At 44.1% G+C, this 18,921-nt stretch overlaps 1 protein-coding gene across 6 annotated transcripts in view; it reads right to left on the bottom strand.

Moving 5' to 3' along the window:
- The window catches only part of TBXAS1 (thromboxane A synthase 1), a 238,587-nt gene that overhangs the window by 4,406 nt on the left and 215,260 nt on the right, over positions 1-18,921 (bottom strand). For all 6 annotated transcript variants that reach the window (XM_032445779.2, XM_015867313.3, XM_015867342.3 and 3 more), the window contains 2 exons: positions 4,680-4,768; positions 2,185-2,322 (listed from right to left, as the gene is read on the bottom strand). In XM_032445779.2, the coding sequence (XP_032301670.2) occupies positions 2,185-2,322; positions 4,680-4,768 (227 nt within the window). The remainder of the gene's footprint in view (positions 1-2,184; positions 2,323-4,679; positions 4,769-18,921) is intronic.

Below are 18,921 nucleotides of genomic sequence, written 5' to 3'. Positions count from 1 at the left end.
TACTAGTTCTGCATGCTGTAACACAGCGCAACAATAAAAGCAGAGTGGCAAGGTCCCAAGCTGCAGCAAGTGAGGATTTGCTCAAATGCAACAGCTGCGGGCACAGAAACAAAGGTAAGAATCTGCTTACCTTTCTAAGGCCTCAGATAAGCAGGGATCTCCAGCACGATATACTCACTTCCACTACCAATCCTTAAATGAGTTCTGGGAAGGGATGGATCCTGGCTCTACCCCTTTTGGCTGCTCAGGTACATTGCATGCACCTGAACTACTCTGGGTTGGCCCTGCCTTCCCACCAGGTGCTCAATCACTGCTTCAAGCTGTGACTTAGCATTTCCAGTACAGCTTGCCAATTAAAGTTCTGGTTTTCATCTACAGGGGATTCCTTGAAAATCTCTCGCTCACTTACATACAGTTTGCAAGAACTTCAGACTATGGTCCAACAAACTTGCAGGATTTGGAGATGAAAAGTAATACATGCTATTTGGAGGTTTGGAAAACAAATCACACTGCACACTTCTGTTAGCTCCATCCCCATGCTTAGATACCCTAAATAAGATTGAGATACAGAAAGTACATAGATCCCCCAATTTGATAAGGGAGGACCATACCTGAAGGTTGCGGGGTGACCTCAGAAGGTTGCGGGGTGACCTCATTGCAGCCTTTCAGTACCTGAAGGGAACTTACTCCCAGGAGGGGAGTAAACTCTTCTAAAGGGCTGATAATAGCAGGACTAGGGGAAATGGTTTTAAGTTGAAGGAGGGAAGATTTAGGTTGGATGTTAGGGGAAAGTTCTTTACTAGAAGGGTGGTTAGGTCCTGGAACAGGCTGCCCAGTGAGGTTGTGGATGCCCCGTCCTTGGAGGTGTTCAAGACCAGGTTGGACAGGGCCCTGGGCAACCTGATCTAGTAAATGTGTATGTTTGGTGGCCCTGCCAGGCAGGGGGTTGGAACTACATGATCCTTGAGGTCCCTTCCAACCCGGGTAATTCTGTGATTCTGTGATTCTGTGATACCTCATGTTCTAAGCACTGCTGACTTGCATACTGAGTCAAGGGGTCTTCAGTCCTCACTATCCATTTGACCCCATTATGCACTTTTATATCACCATTAAGGTGGTGAACAGCGATAACATTTCTAGATAAATGTTAAAAAAATAAACCCACAGAAAACCCACTCCAGACTTCCAGTTATTGCTAAGATTCTTGCCTAACAAGAGCTCTGGGCTTCTCTTATTCTTGCATTGCTCTTCTTCATGACCTCAGGTGCTTGGTACAGCGTATGTCAAGATTTACTCCAGAAGAAATCCATTGGGCAAACCCACCTAGAACACACATGTTGACCAGCTAGCAAAGGCTGCCTGCATCACACCCTTATTTGCAGAGCATACACTTTCTTTCTTAGTAGACTTTTCAACATCGCAGTAGCTTAAAATATAGCTGCCCACAAAACAGCTTAAAATAAAGCTGTGCACAAAACAAAATTGTGCTTCCACACAGCACCTCAAAGCTAAAGCTCTGTGGGCCCTCCCTGTAAGCTCAGCGCAGCAGCTGCAGGGTACAAGAAGACAACTTGTCAGCAGTCCTTGTAGCTGAACATAATAAATGTTCCATGTAAGCACAGTTGAGAAGCCAGCTTATGGACAAAGAGAATATTCCCAGTAGGAGATGGGATAGATTCCCCACTCACAGCATTCCCAAACCATTACAAGATCTCCAGTGGAAAGACTGCTCCAAATAAGCCATGAGCTGGATGAGACTCCTGTGCAGTTCTGTGCCAGTGAACATACTGCCTTACTGCAGAATTTCCATGCCCAGAAGTGACAGTATTTGAAGCAACTGATTTGGAAACATCTGAAAACCTGAAGCCTGTTTCAGCTGTTGACCAGACTTTGCATCATCTCCAGGAAGCACTGCTATCACCAGTTGTCTAATCTGATAGAAATAATATGTTTTAGGATCTAAATTAAACTGTAATATGCTTAACAAAACACTGTTCCAGTTGAATTACAGGAAGCTGCAGCTGTGAAGAAGCAGGAGCAGTACCTGATGTCCCCATTGGACAAGCTGAAGCCCTGCGCTCACCCCACCCCAAATGCATTCCAGCATCATTAAAAGCAGGTGTTTGGTCTAAACTTGTCCTAGTAAGGACTCCAGCTTAAGAATGGAAAGCATACACAACATACCTCTCAGGAATGAATTTCTCTGGCTCCGGCCAGAACTCTGGGTTGTGGTGGAGGTGTCCAACTGCAGTTTCAATGACAGCCCCTGCAGGAATACGCTGTCCCAGCACCACACAGTCCTTAGCTGCTTCCCGAGTGAACCTGCAACAGCAAGTGTCATGTTTCCCAGATGATTAATACAGGTAAAAACACAGCAGGAGGGAACCATAAAAGTCATTTATTGATCCCACAATTTAGCGGGCAACCCTTTCCCAGTATATAAATAAAGCAATGTTAGCTGATGCTATTGTCTTCTCAGGTTACATTCGTCTCCACCTACCTAGAAGCACACAGCCCCAGACCAGCTGGCTAACTTTTGCCCTTTTCACAGTTCCTGTTGCTTATGATCTGCAGAAGTGCTAAGCTGCTGAACTGCAAAGGTGTTGCTAAAGCCAGCTTCAGACTCATTCTGATATGAAAGCTGCAGATGAAATGTGTCAGTCTTCTCTAATAACAGGTAGAATGAGAATACTGTTCTGCCTTCAGGAAAAGTTATATCAACTAAAGGGTTTTGTGTTTTTTTTTTAGTTTATTCAGCAGCCCCCACTTTAGGGCAATACCTGACTCCTAGCAAGGGTTGGTTTTAATGGTAGGGCTAAGTGCTCTGCTGCTGTTACAGAAATGCAATCAATTCACAAGCCTTTGAGAAGCAGCAGTTCACATGCACTCATCGAGGACAGGCAAGTCAGCAGCACAGCTCTCCAGCTTGCTCCCAACCTGCTGTGGCCTGCAAGGAGTGGGACTGTCCTTAGGAACTTCACTGTGACAAAGTAGCTGAGACAAGCAGCCTGCCCAGGTTGAGTTTGGGTCTGCAAACCTTCCAGGAATGCTGGGTGAGTGTGCACGTGTGCAGGGACAGATCCCAATCTGGATCTTTTGGAGCTTGGAGGGTTGCTGCAGATTCCAGCCCAGCAACAGCTGGGAGCACTGAGGCTCCTACTGCTGCTCCCCACACTGAGCCAAAGCAGTTGAATGAAGATTTCAGTTTCAGAGCTGTCAGTCAAGTGCTATTACAGAGATACATTCTTTCCTCACTGTCACTCAGTTTCTCTCCTTCTCACAGACAAATAAATAGCAGAGATTCCAAACCTGGAACAAAACACTGACACGTTAAGAAACACGTTGACAAGCCATCCCTCTCATCCTCACAAGAATTTGTTGACAGTGGAAATGTGAGTTTTGTGGAAGAAAAGTTCTCCAGCTGGTAAATTAATGTTTTTAAAAGGACCTCATTTTATAGAATGCTTGGCTGCTATTGGATATTCTCCGGAATGCTGTATTATCCTTGTCATTGGCAATTAACATCTTTCCAAGGCACAGGGCTGTCCTATCCACTGCTCATCTATCAGAGTAAAAGCCAGATCAATAAACACAACTGATAACGCCAGTGGAAACTTCAGAACAACTTTGCTCCATTCTCATTTTGTTTCCTATTGGACAAACTTTGATTGTTTCCCTGTGGTTCAGCTGAAGCCCAAGGATCCCTGATGCTTTTAACTGTTGAAACAATTTCCACTTGTATACCATGTAAAACACAGTAAAGCTCAGTTATCTCATCCATGAGCAAGTATCTTTGACATTTACTCTTCAAGCAATCCCGCAGATGCCCATGGAAAAACCTTGCACTGTAATCTTTGGGAATGTATAAAAGGAATGTGATTTTAAGCTTATTTAATTTTAAGGTGATTGCAACCGTGAGGCAAGTTTTCCAAAGGCTGTCATAGTAAGCTCAGCTTTGGCTCTTTTCCAGTCAGCTGAAATTTCCTCCCAGCTTAACAATAAGCAGCACAACAGGCTGCCTGCTTTGAAATGTTCTGCTCTTAACATTCACGCCTGCGATAACTTGGAAATTCAACAATCAAACAGCTTTGTAATTTATTTTGTGATTTATTTCCCCCTTTCGTTTTCAGTTCACTGAGTAAAATTATTTGTGGGCGGGTTGGGAAGAAATGACACAAATGTAATGGATGTAGCCATTTGCTTAGTGATATTATTATAGCACAGTGCTAGTGCAAAACAGGGAGGGTGCAAGCAAAACACATGTCAAATAGAGTCCAGTTTTCTGGAGGTGCAAACCTTCCAAAGACTTAGTAACTAAAAGGTCACTCATCCAGGGTCATTCTTTGCTCCCTGCCCATGAAACGTACCAAAGCAGCACCATCTGGCTTTCTCAGGCCAGTTCTGCTGCAGAAATGCTCCATCCTCTAATCTTATGGGATATGAAGAATGGCAAGAGAGCAATCTTAATCTTGGCCAATTTGTTGCAAAAAAAGCTGCTTTAGAAATATGAGGCTGAGCCAGTTTTCCTTCAATAGGCTGCATTATATCTTCCAAATGCACAAGCAGTATTGGTGTTGGCACAGAGACCAAGAGCACATCGGTCTTCCAAGAGTAGATTTCCATTTTATATAGCTTGGAATCTCCCTGCAGAATCAGAAGTGGGGGGGGAAAAAAGGTACCTGAATGCAGGTGGAAACATGCGCAATGTCTCTGCAATCACCATGTCCAGGTAAGGGAGCTCCTGTACATTTTGATAGTCGGTAACCACCTGAAAAAGCAGGAAGAAAGGAACAAATTGTATTTTCTCAAGCTGGCGTGACAAACTCATCCCAGATTAGCTTTTAAATAATCTATTTTTCATTGGGCATTTTTTCTGTAGAAGAACTCGAAGTCTCATCTAAAAGAGTAAATGATAAAATTATACAAAAATGTGGGCAGTAATTAAATGTGTGTATAACATTTCTTTCATCATCAAAACACTTCAGTGTGCAGCTCAGCTGAAGATATAATAATAAATCAACTTGCTAGCAAGATTTAAAATAGGGCATTGTGGAAAGCAATAATAGCTCCAGCAGTCGTATTGTTTTATTCATGCACTGAGATCCGCACTAGACCTTCATTCCCTTCCAAGACCAGGAGTGTGGCAAAGCACTTTCTTCCTAAGAAACAACACATCAGTTATTTCTTGTTGATAATGGAGCCAACGCTTTGCCCTTTCCCAAAATGCCAGAGCCCTGAATGGTTTGTGAAGGGCTGGGAGATGGCACTGGGACACTGAGCAGGTGTGAAATCCATTTCTTTGCATGCCCATGCCTTAATTTTGCATGGTGGGAAACGCCAGAGCCCACATTCTCATAAGCCAACAGAACTTCCCAGTGCATGAAAACACATAGCCAGCACTGCAACCCACATTACAGTGCAGCTCTGAAGGCTTTGCCCTTTGACAGGCAGCAAGAGACAGCAAATCGGGGATGATGACCAACTGCAGAGACACAACTCAGCACACTGACATGTAGATTAGATAATTTCTCCCTGTTACCTTCCCGAGAAAAAAAAAAAAATGTTTTCCCTGTCATTATTCAGTGTTCTCAGCAGAGGGCAGCCAAAGCACATCTGATAACATCAGGAGAGCAGAGTTTTGTTTTAAATTAGAGCATCTCCTCAAGACTGACACGGAGTAAATTGGAGAAAAGCACAGACGTCAGACTAGACTAAACCTTTTATGAAGATTTGGGGCCCCTGCCGTTCACAAAGGGGACTGGATTCCATCCTTCCTTTATTTACTACAGCACTTTTCATGTATAATGCATTTTTTATTGAATTTTCATGCAAAAACATATGGTACATACTGCAAATACTAAGCAGAGAGCAACTCCAGATGGTACGCAGAAAAGGCGTACAATAGAGCGAGGATACCTTGCTGGATTAGGGTATCCCACTTATTCAGAACTAAGCCACCATGCACCATTTCACATTAACTGATCTTTTCTAGGAAGGAAATAGATACATTCTATTATCCTCGTGTTTTTTTCTTCAGCTCAGGAGAGCGAAAGCAAAAACAGAGAAAAAAATAATTTGCACATGCTGAGCAGAACCAGTGTCTGCTCTTCTCACAGATGCCACTCATCTTGTCAATACATGAAGTATTTTGTCAGTGTATGCCAAATATTATCAATACAGGAAGTACAGACTGCCCTGACAGCTTTTCAATGCTGTTTTTCATGTTGCGGCAGTGCCTATTAACTCAAACCTTCGACTTAAGTCAATGGTTATCAGACAAAGAGACTCAAACACACAAATAGCAGCAATGTCATGAGAACCACGGCTGCAGCCTGGGCTAGGAGCTGCGCTCCAGTAATTTATATAAGAGCAAAGTCAGGAGGGTGATTTTATCATTCTTGTTTTGCAGAAGGGGACATGAAGTTCAGGGGCTGCTTGCCATGCCCATGCTCACACAGGAGATGGGTAGCAGAGGCTCAAGATGAAGCACGATCAGACTCAGTGTTCAGGTCTTCATGGCCACCCTGTCATTCTCCATGGCAGCACAGGCACCACGGGCTTTAATGCAAATGCATGCTGTGGTGTGTGTGTATTCATTCCTTTCTCCCCTCTGCTTTTTCTCCTGCATCTCCACAAATCCTGAGTCCCCACTTCAGCCCCATCCCTGCTCTCTCTGCCTCTCATGGCTGAGAAAAGAGTCCAGGTCGAGTGAGTAAGCAGTGAATCCAAGACCACACCACGATGTGTTTGATTCCCTGAGCCATGCGCTATCCACTGGGTCTTCTTGCCTCTCTCATAATCCCTCTACTTACTTCTGGAGTCAATAATTAAGATAATTATATGGTAACCTGATATAATAAGTAGCCACTAAATCAAACCATACATCAACAAATAATATAACACTAAATTACGTGAGCTTTGATTTGCTCTTTCAAATAGGTTCTATACCTTCAGGGGATTAGCATTTTAGGGAACAAAACAAAGGTGCAAAACCAACTGGATTTTGTTGGAAGAAAATTCCCTTTGCTTACATATAGAAAAAAAACGGGGGGGGGGGTCAGTTGAATGGCAGCGCAGTGAACTCAGCTATCACAAGCATGGCAGACACATCAGTCATTTCCTACATCTGATGCAGCTTAATTATTGGTACTTCCATGCTTTTCACATCAAAGTAACTGAACCTAATTTAGTCATTGTTTGTAAGGTCTGACCCAGGGCTGCGTAAAGTACACACCAGCCAAGTATCCCTATTTGGGAAGGACATTTTGCCACTTCTTTTTTTTCTTCCTGTCAAAGAAAACATTTTCCATTTGTTTTTCCACTCCCTCTCTTCAAATGATTCCTTTGGCCAAGCACATTTCAAAGGAACTTCAATTTTCTTTCCTCCCCAAATGTCCCTACTTATATCTTTTAAATGCTGGCAGATTTGCTGGGGAGAACTGGGCCGCTGTGCAAAGTTCCCACTTTAACCCCTTCCAAAAATATTTCAGTGATGTTGGCTTTTACTCAGAACGGGGTATATTTTCATTAACAAAGAGATTTCATTCTGTAACAAGTAGAGATGTGGGGGGAGAAAGGAGGCACCGCACTGCAGGTAATGAAATATTCTGTATTTTAATTTTGCAGCCACTGCTTTGCACAGCAGTTTGTCTTACGCTTTGCAAAGCCCTGTAGTATCTCTCCCTGCTGACTCAGAAGTGGAACAGCCACGTAAATCTTGTGGCATTTCTCTTTGTGCCTGTTTCCCCTTTTTGACTTCCAGAGGGATGATGGTACTCCTTCACCCATCCCAGGCAACTGACTCACTTCTGAGGTCCAGCAAATACCTGTTTTCGCTACAAATTCTCTTTTATGGCTGGCAGCAGCATTAACTCAGGCCTCAAATCCCTAGAAAAAGGTGGGAAATTAATTCCTAGCCCCACAGAGGACCCTGCAGCAAAATACTAGCTGTGATTATAAAATTCCCTACGTGCTACAAGGATGATGCATGTTTTAATCCCCATAGAAGTTCCAAGAGAGATAACTGCCTTCAGATCCACCTCTGCTTTTCAGTTTTGGCTTTAGCGTTTTCAAGGCAGGCAAACCTATTTTCTGCCACCACCCTCAGTTAACTTCTAGTTCTTCAACGAGCACCAAGGGAATCAAAGTGCTGACATGAGAGGTCTGGCCAATCTTTCTGCTGCAGTTTGAGATGTTACTGTTCCCAGTAGCTCGCTCCTCTTTGCTGGCTGTGGCTACAGACGCCACAGCCAAGTCAGCAGAAGGCAACATATGCCTGCACCTTGGCTGCTTCCACACAACGTCCAGCACGAACCTATCTTAAGCAACATTTTAAGACAAGATACCAAATTTTCCCCGGTGTAGCTGTCAAGAAAGGCACAGATCCTCGCCATCACCTCTGTTTTGGGAATGGTAATCCAAGCATTCATCAGTGAATACAAGATTTCCACGTACCCTATTGGTCATGGTCTGGTGGTACTCAGCAGCCAGAAATGAAAAAAAAAAAAAAAAATCAGAGAAAATTGTATGTAGCTGACAGAGTGTGACATGCACTTGAAATTGATTTGGAAGCAGCGAAGGCTGTGGAGACCACATTCCTCACAACTGATGCTGCTGAGTCATGAGCTGGGGCTGGACCAGCTGTGGTTTTGGAGAAGTTGCAATCCAAATCAAACATCTCATAGGCAGGTGTGACTGTGACAGTACCCATGTCAGAGGGATGATGCGTACATCTGCTTAAGTGCAGATGCAGATCCATAAGTTATCGATCTGTGCACATACAGCTGCACAGCCCACAACAGCCCTCCCACAAATGTAGACCTAAGAAAGCAACAGGATAGTAGAAGGTGAGTCGACAACAAACCAGCATAATCCTGGTGAATCTCACTCATCCTCCTGCCCAAATTCCAAAAGAGCTGTTGAGCCCATAGCCAGTCAGTATTTACAAACAGGTCAATGATGTTTCTTGATCGAATGGATAAAAGCTGCTGATAGATCAAAGAATCTGTGTGGGGTTTTGACCTTTCTTTGGTCACTGCAAGGAGCTGCTAATCCACCAAGAGAGTGACAGCCTGTTTGCCATGCTTATCCTGGGAGAGGGGGAGAAACACAAGAATGCTGTGTCAAGATAGAGTTGCTCTGTGACAGCCTTTCTAGCAACCGCATCAAGACAGGAAAGGTTAGAGACAGGGCATCACCCAAGCTACAGATCAATGAAAAAAGGGTTGGGATGGTTTAACAAATGCCTATCTGCAACTTGCTTAAAGAAAACCTGCCTAAGTTGTACCGCTTTCACAATAACCTCCCTACGAAGGCAGTGAAATAGCGATAAATTTGCCCAAGTAAGATTTCTTGGCTTCAGCCTCAGAACTTGGATCAAATACTGGGGAAAAAAAAAAAAAAAAAAACAAAAAAAACCCACAAAAACCCCAACCACTTAAGGCAGTCATCATAAAATACCTATTGCAAAATCTCTGCTGAACAAGATGTCATCCTGAAGCACGGCACCAAGCAGAATCAGCCCTTGCTACTGGGAACAAGGGACCTGCAGCCCCTAAGCCCCTTAGCCCCAGAAGGCAGGCAGGACAGAGGCAATGCATCTGTTCCTTGAAGATGCACTGCTTTAAGATACAGAACAGCATACCTAAAATTACCAAGTGTCCACTGGCCAATGCCAGAGGCCTATAGATTAAGGTGCCTTTTTTTTTTTTTTTTTTTTTTTTTCCTGGCAAAATATTCAGTTCTTCATCACAGACTGAGAACAAGGTGCAGGAAGGAAAAATAGGACAAGTCTCATTTCCAGATTAAGATGTATCAAGAGAGGCTTCCGAAGCTGCCTAGCACCTCTCCTCTCCATTTTTACAGCACATCTTTGTAGCACTAAAGTCTCAGCAGCAGCATTATGCCTTCTCATCATTCTCTCTGAAATGAACATTAAAGTCCTCAATTCCAGCCTTTCATACCTGCATTTCCAGAAGCCCTGAAGGTGTTCAAAGCTGGATGAGGCCCTGAGTGACATGATCTACTGCTTGATCTTGCGGTCGGCAACCCTTCCTGTGGCAAAAGGTTTAGAACTAGATGATCTTTGCGGTCCCTTCCAACCTAAGCCACTCTATGAGATGAATAAAAGCCATCAAAATCATGTACTCTCAAGATTTCCCTATACTTCTGTCCTACGTGGGTTTGCCACCACCTCTCATTTGCTCAGCTCATCATTCAATAGAAATGCAGCATGATCTCATCCCCACCTTTGGTGAACGTGCGGCTCTGGCTGCTTATTGGGGCTGGAGCATTACTTGGCTCAACAAGGCACTTCCCAAGCTGCACCAGCACTCAAACTTCAGTACTGGATGCATCAAACATTTCAGTGTCTCCCAGCTCCTCCTAAAGACCATGCCTGCCAAACGAATACAGCATTACAGCATTTTGTTCAAAGAACCTGCCTCAGGCCTCCTTTTTATCTGCCCTTTACATTTCCCTGTTCAAGCTTCCACTGCTACCTCTTGCCCAGTCCATCTCCATACAGATCACAGGAGCACAGGGAAAGGCAGGTGCTGATTCACAGGCCAAGTTCAGAGGTGGTGGGAAAGGTTGGCATGCCTGTTATACACCAGTAACCACATTATACGCAGGCCTTGCAGCCAAATTCCCTCCATTACTTTAGTGCAAATCCACACATCTCCCTGGGGTTGTATCACTGTAAAGGAAAGGAAAATGTGGTTCTAAGTACGCACCCAATAGTGCTGGGGAAAGAGCCAGAAAGTATAAGGTTACACCAATGTCAACTGCCTTTAATGCTACTTTGCTTTTCAAATCAAAGGCTTGAGCTCTTGACAGAAGGCAGACCTGCACTACCTCCACTAGCAATTTTGGTGCCAAAATAAGGCCTTTATAGCATCACTGTTTGCAACAAAACTTCAGTGAGATAAAAATATTTCCTGAAACTGAACAGTGCCCCTAAACCAAACAGATAAACACGAGTCTGTAACCAAAACAGTCAGAAATTCCCTGCCACCTACATTACCACTGACACATGGTGATCAGCAAGAACAGAACGAGTGCCATCAGGTAGAGGATCTGACACATAAGCAACAAAAGAAGAAAACTGCTAGAAAAATCATTGGTGAGTCAAGCTACAAAATAAAAGAGAGGAGAAAACAAATGTACATCAATGCTGGTTTTGTCAATTGTCAGCCCCACCTGGTCCCAGACTTCAGTGCCAAGAGAAGTGGGTGTCCTTTACAAAAAGAGCTGGGGCTCTGCAGTACCACAAAGGAATGGGCAGGACCCTGTGTGCTGACATTGCCCAGTCAGGACGTGTTTAATATGCAAATGTCCTTGCTAGACCTATTTCTATTTATATTTTAGTTTAGTTTAGTTTGGTGGAGAAGAGCAGCTCCTCTCCAGAAGTGCTCCCCTACTTGCATGCAACCAGCGCCCAACTCCAGCTATATGTGGCTGTGATACATCTGTGGCTGCTCACTGTAGAGGGCTAAATTCATCAGAGACACAGGGATTGCCCATTTCTCACCTCCTTCTCCTTAAAGAGCTCCCAGCCCCCGGAAGCCCCCCTGGTTCTCTCTCTCTCAGCTCACCTCAGCCCACCGAGACTCCAAAGATTCTTTCAACACTTGTCTGACACAATCAAAATTTCTACTTGGGTGGCAGAAATTCTGAATGGTGAAGTATCCCAGTGGGAGGCAGGCGAGGAGGAAATTAAGCAGGAGAAAGGACTGCCAGAGGCCCAACAGGCTGAGAAAGAGAATTATAAAACTGGGGTAGGTCTGTCCGAAGGGCATGTCACCAGTCCAAAGCACATTAAGCACTGAAGTTCGTGCAAGACTTAATCCTGCCTGCTATAGAAGTGTCCCTTGGTGGTTGCTGCAGATCTACAGGAATAAAGAGGAGGGAATTTCTTCCCTCTCAGCAGACATTAATGGTATCACATAAGAGCCAGATGATTTAATTTAATCATTCCTGCTCCAACTGGTATTTTCTATATGGAGGTGACAGAGCTTTAAATTAGGGACTCGCATGTAAAAGGCCTGTATGTTTAGTTTAATCAAATGTTCATTTCCTCATGTTATATGTATATTAAAAGACATCACCATGATTTTTCATGCTGCAAATAGACGCTACCACATGGGCTAAGTAGTGAGGTCCTCACTGGTCATTCATCTCTACAGCTTAGTATGCTTGGCAGCCTTATGGACTAAGAGATGACTCAGGCCTGAGTATGTAGTTTTGGGAAAGATGCCCTAGAGAGCACAGCTTGACCTACAAGGAGAGCAGAGCCTTACACAAAATGAATGACTCCAGTAATTCACCCTTCTGCAGATACTTAAATATGAGCCCGAGCCAGTGGCTGCTTAAGTCATTGGCTTTAGCGGCTGCTGGATTGAGACCTTTTCTGAATTAGTAAACAGGCAAACATTCACAACAAAGAAACTTCAAGATTCTCCCATCACTCAGCATAATTATGATTTGCTCTGACAAGGGCAGGTCAGTTTTAATACCATGCAACATTTATGTACTGCCTGATGCCTTGAAAACAGTTTACGTACATTAAGTGCAGCACAACAATAATACAACTTCGCCTTTCCATAGTTGCTTCTCCCTCGAGGCTTGTGAAGCATTTAGCAAGCATTAATTAGTTGGTCATCTTCCAAACGCATGTGTGAGGTGCTCCTGGTAAATATTCCCTTCATGCACGCAAGGGGCCAGCAGAAGTGCTGAAGACTGAAGCCAACAATTCCCATCAGAATTGAGTGCCCACCAGAGCCAGCCAGCATAAGTAGCCTGCATTTTTTTTTCACCCTCAACGTGACTACTGTGAATAAGAAGGTAAATGCTGCTCTGAATGCCTAGACTTAAAATGACCAAAGAAGAAAAATGTTCGTTGCATAGCATTTAAATACATCTTCAACAAAAAGGAGCTTTGTTTGTTTTTAGCTGCCCAAACTGTAATTCAGGGCTCAGCTTGTCCTTGAGAAACTGGTGGTACAAAAAGTGCAGAAAGCAAAGAAGCTTTTCCGGTGTCAAAGTTACAATTCCTTACTGTAAACTCCTGCACCTCCTTACCTAATTCAGGTAACAGCTTAACCCTTCTTGCCTTAATCTCTGCACAGTGAAGTATCAGAGCCAAAGGGAGAAATTATTCTCTAACATGTGGTTTAAAGCTGATGAGCCACATGGAGCCTTTGAGCCGAGGAGTGCAGTTACACCCAGTTCACAAGGCAATGCTTTGCTTCCAGTTCCCTTTTCTCCCTATACAGACAGAGCTAGCACAGAATGACCCTAAGGAGGACCTGTGTCCTCTTACTCCATCCTGCTGCCTCATTTCTTGACTGACAATGTGACTTCTGCCATGCCCAGCCCTAACATCAAATTTTAGAGGACGTCCTCCCTACAGAACATGAGGGTAAAGCCTGCACCTGTTGAAAATCCTCACATTTTAGCTGAAAGAATTGAGAGAAAAAGGGTAAAACTTATTCTCTGACCAAAGCTATTTGATGTCTTTTTCTCTTCTGCTCTTTCTGGAAAGTGCTGACTGCCATGGGTATAACAAAGCAATTTACAACCGGTATGGGGAAAAAAATGGATAGCGCTTAAAACAGCTTTTGTGACTTTTCTCTCCAAAGTATAAAGAAGATCTGTAAAAAAAAAACAAACCCACAAACTAGATGCCAGTCCAAAACTCATGACCCCAAACTCAGTAGGGAGCTGGCTGCGAGCATGGGCACACAGCTTCCAAGGCACTATCCCATGATAAGCCCCTCTAGATATTCAGATAAAGATGTCTGCAGTGAATCCTGACAGACGCCTAGTCAAGGATTTCTCTTCCTTCTTCCTTTGCTCTCTGTCTTCTCCATCTGGGAACACAGAGATTTCCCTAAGCCTGTTCATGCCTAGATTTAGTGAAGCCATCATGGTGTCATGTTCTGGCGTCAGTTTGTATCTTTGCTTTCCTCTGCCCTTTGTAGAGCAGCATGGCACGGCTGTCCATCTGTTTATGATTTACTTTACACAATGACTTGGTCCTGATTACACTGATAGGCACAGTAGGTTATCTGAGGGCCAACTGGATCTCAGCAATGACACTCAATCTGTACCCAGATCGTGGGAAGGTTTCCAATCAAAGAAAGGACAGTGACAAACTCCACTGAGGCCTCCCCAGGGAGATCTTCCCTGTCCTTAATCCCAGCAAGTTAAAACAAAGATCTGGTTTTCTATTCAGAATTCTTCTGCAATTACCAGCACCTAAGTTGTCCATAAAAATTGTAACAGAAGGCAAGAAGAGAAAAAGAGAAACCAAGACCTGGGTCTTTGTTGACATTTAAAGATGTACAATGGAGAAGAGACTATAAGAGAGCAGCATTCTGCTCAGGAGGCTGCGTCTCTAGTGGGCTCCTTTAGCACAGTCCCAAGGCACACAGACAGTGGACTCTGAGCCAAGAAAGAACAGAGCCCAGAAAGTGCAGCTATGTCACAGGGCACTGCATGCTACTAAAGGTAGGGAGCCTTCTGAGCGTACAGAGTAACCACTGAGAGCATGTCAGTGAAAGGAAAGTGAAACAACTCAAAAAGGAGGATGAAATCACAGGGTCAGTAGTGAGGAAATACAGAATTCATTTGTAATCCGAACAAGGTCATTTCTAGCACATTTTAGGATGATATAAGGCTTTATGGGTAAGGCAAATGGAAAGTATTGCTCATGATTTCTTTTGCTTTATGAGTAAGCTGCTCTGGCCTTTATTTATTTATTACCTCACAGTCTCACAACGATCCTGGTGTGAAGACCAATTTCTATTCTTCCTCTTTGGCTTCTCAGGGATATTTTTGCTTCTTGAACCTGATCTTTCCTCTGTCAGTCCCTGGCCATCTCACTCGTTTACGTCTCCATAGTTCCAAGGAGACTCTTATTTTTGCAGTACTTCACACCTCACCTCTGTGCTGACATTTTACTTATGGCCATACTGCCTAGAGACTTGCTGTTTTACCTTCCTCTTTTTCAAAGCTCTGCCTTGCACAACGTCACAAAAGCTCTGGGATGTAGTATGGAGATTTCGGAAAGCCCAGTCAATGCAGGGATACCCACCTGGAAGTCAGCTGGCCCCAAAGTGAAGGCCATTTAATCCACAGGCTACTGAGACACAAAGGTGACCTCCATAAAGTGATGTTTGCTGAATCATTCAGCACAAAAGAGCACTTTTAAGCCAGAAAAGCCCAAAAGCCATAACAGTCTGCAGGGGGTTCACTTGCAATTTTACACATATAAAATACTGTATCCTTTGCCCTTTTTTAGCACAACTTGTGGCACAAAGATCTATGGGTGTCTACAGACGGACTAATTTGGAGAGAGGGATTTTCTAGGAGTACAAAGATGGAGCACAGCTGCAGGCTTTTCCAGTAAGGGCCTGGTCACATGTGAGAGTGGCTAGGCACACTCAGAACTCTATCAGCTCTGATTGCTCAAACATGAGCTAGGTCTCGGTATACTTAGAAACTGGCCGGAAAATGCAAGATTTATGGCAAATAATAACATCTTGAAATTCACTTGGCTTCTGGCTTGTGAACTGAGTTTCTTATTTTTGGTCTTACCTTTTCAGCTATCATGGTTAGAAGCAGGTTTTTTCCCCCCCTTTCATTGTTTGTTTGTTGTTGTTGTTTCAATAAAGAAAGATAGATTCTGATTATATATCTGACTTCAGCATTGAGTGCTTCAAGAGAATACAAAACAAATACCCAGAGACTTGCTGTGCAATGGCAGGATGCTGGTAATGCTCCATTTGCAGAGCACCACGGGCCAACCCTGCCTGCCCTTTGGCTGTCTTCTGCAAGTACTCAGCTCAAGTCACACAGACTTAGAAAAAAAGGGGGGCTACAAGAGCAGGAATTTCACGTGAATAGGCATCACACAGGCATGAGCTGATCCCTGCTGTACGCTGACCCTCACAACAAGCATGTTTTTATGGCGTGTGTTTTCAAGGGGATTACTGTGAGAGAGACCTCGGGAATTAAGCACCCAATCTCCTCTGAAAATGTCAAAATTGGCACCTTGGCAAAGCCTGGCTCAGAACGAGATTGAAATATGCAGACAAAGTAATTGGGGAGGGGGGAACTGTACTGAGGCTATATATAGCATTTCATTTCTGCTGGGTATGAGATGGGGGGAGGGGAAGGCAGGAAGTGAGGAGGAGAGGGGGGAAAAAACAGATAAATTTGGGTTGCCGCTGTCATACCCAGATCCACTTATCTGTGGCTGAAGCCCAGACAGCTGTGTGACTGCAAATGAAGGAAATTAATTAAAAAGTAAAAAAATGAAAATCAGCAAGAAGAAAACAGAGAAAAAAAAAAAAAAAAAAAAGAAGAAGGCTGTATGCTTCCCACACCTAGCCTGATGTATAAATATCTGACTGATGAAGGGTGCTTATTATTTCTTTGGCTCCGTGTGTGTAAAGAAAGCTACAATTCTTCCAGCGAACAAGCAGATAATCACAAAGCCAGTGGCACATCTCTGCTGCTCTAGTTTAAACAACATTCTGGTAGTCCCATTTGTATAATACCTATGGTGCACTAAGACACTGGAAAGCACCAGTGTCTCTTACCTCTCATAAGAGAAAGCAGTGGGAAGAACTGCAAGTGGATGCAGTTCTTTTACACCTCTTACAAATTTGGACCTGCCTCCTGTCATCCTAACTTCAAGCAGCCTCACAGTTTTCCCTCCTTTATCTCTCAAGGCATTTGCAATGCAGCTCAGAAGACCCAGAGCACCTTATACTTTTGTCCACATCCACTGCCTTTCCTCACGCATTCTCCTCCAATGCCTTTCACATTATGGTGCAGTATGAGTGGCATTGTACTTTTGGCCTCTCTTCATGTGTCCACACATGTAAGCGTGTGTATTTTCTGCAACAGATCCATCCATCAATTTGAAACAGCATGAAAAGGACTAAAAAAAAAAAAAATCCAGTCTTTAAATCTCAGAAGATCTGAGGTGTCAGTGCTGCAAAGTCAGAAAATTCATTCCAAGTCCTATTTATCTAGGTCAGGATGTGAGAAAACTATTTTTTTTCCTGCATGCTACATATGCACGTCATCACTTTTGCTACTCAGTACTATACAGGCCAGGAACTGAAGAGCCAGGGAAGACTGCAGCTTGCTCTCTGCTTCCAGTAGGCTTGATAGAAAAAATCCCTTTTGTATTCCTTACAATGGAGCCTTGTCTCATCTCTGCTTCAAGAGATGGATATTGAAATGGCCAGGATATTACAAACACTGTGCTGAGAGCATATGTATGTAGCTGGGGAAGGAGCTCAGTGCCCATCACTGCTGCCGCCTTCTAATAACCAGAAGAGCAAAGCTGCCTGCAAAGCAATGAACAAGTTAACAAAAGACTTCATTTCTATCCAGCTGATACCAGTATGACATTGGGAAACATGGGGTCAGATTCCAGGCACAGTATTGCAAGGGCAGGAGGAGTGCAGGGAGGAACGTTTATGCGGCAAAGCCACGGGGCCTGCAGTCAAGAGGTCAAGTCCTGACGCAGCTTTCCAAGTGAATTTGGGAAAGTAACATTCTCTCCCCTTGTGCTTTTAATAAGACTGGTAAACCTAAGTCATGAGCCTGCCTGGAGACTGCTGATGAAGGCAACATAAGAAGCTTTTGTTCAAAGCCTGGCCATTGCTGAGTACTAACAGCAACCCCACTTCTTAAAAAATTTCTTCATGTTGTGGGTAAGTTGAGCTGTGGCTTTTAGCTATGATATAATACTAAACAATGGTAAGTCTTGAATGGACAACAAAATTGTAGACAGAACTTTTTTATATATATAAGAAGTGAACTTAACCCACCATGAGAGCTTTGATTTATGAGGCACATTTGTTGGGGGGGAGGCAGGGAAGAAGGGGTAATGAGTGCATATGCACTTACCCATAGACCAACAACATTGAACGCACAGAAATACTGATTTCCTACACTTGGAAAAGCAAACAAGCAAACAAACAAACAAAAAAAAAGCTGTAATTTGAGGTTTAAGGAATCTGCTTTCAAGGTTTTCTATCTATGATGCCCTCAGGTTGGGGCCTGCTAGGGTGCTCCCTGCTCCCCACACTTCTGCCCTCTCAAATCTGGAAGTGGAAACCATGGCAGAGATGGCTGCTGGTGCAGAAGGCTGTGCCCTGCTGCCTCCCTGCTACAACTCACCTTGCCCTCATGCCCAACAGATGCTATCTTCCTCCACAATAAGAAGAGCTGCTCTTCTCCAGCCAAAAGGGTTCCCTGAGCAGACAACTGGAAGGGCCCTAGAGCTCACGCTGGTGTGTAGAAGCATGTGAAAGCTAAGAGGAGGCTGTGGGGATGCTTTGCAAGCAATACTACCAGCTCATCTCTGCTCCAGCCTGGATGGCGTTCCTCGACTTGATTATTTTCCCTTCACGTGTTTCTCATTTCATTAAGTGGAGCTGTTAATCAGGTGACCCACAAGTGGTGGGGCTTTCGTTACCACAGTAACGGATGGAGCTGCAGCTCCACTTGGTGTTGGTGTGCTCCCTGTGTGCCGGAGCAGGAGGACGGCATGCACTCAATGCCGCGCGGCTGCAGGCTTCAGGCAACACTGCTCAGTGGGGAATGAAAAGGATATCGGCTCTTTTGTCAGCTCAGCTCGGTCTTAATAACGTTTAAATATCTGAAGGTCACTAAATTACAGAGCACAGAAAATAGGCACAAAGGCCCTTCTCGGAGATTACCTAGGTTTGCTGAAGGAAATCAGCAAAAGAGGATAAAACGAACTGAGCAAAACAACCATCGCTGCTACGATGTTACCCTTCTCATTAAGCCCATACAGTGAGCCTATAGAGAAAGCAGCATTTCCTGTCTCTCTGCTGTCAGTTCAGTATTGGGGCACAAAGGCAGGTCACTGTC

Source organism: Coturnix japonica, chromosome 1 (assembly GCF_054131305.1).
Source record: "Coturnix japonica strain WE chromosome 1, WE-NBRP24, whole genome shotgun sequence".
Classification (NCBI taxonomy): Eukaryota; Metazoa; Chordata; class Aves; order Galliformes; family Phasianidae; genus Coturnix; species Coturnix japonica.
This window is presented reverse-complemented; position numbering and strand designations above follow the sequence as displayed.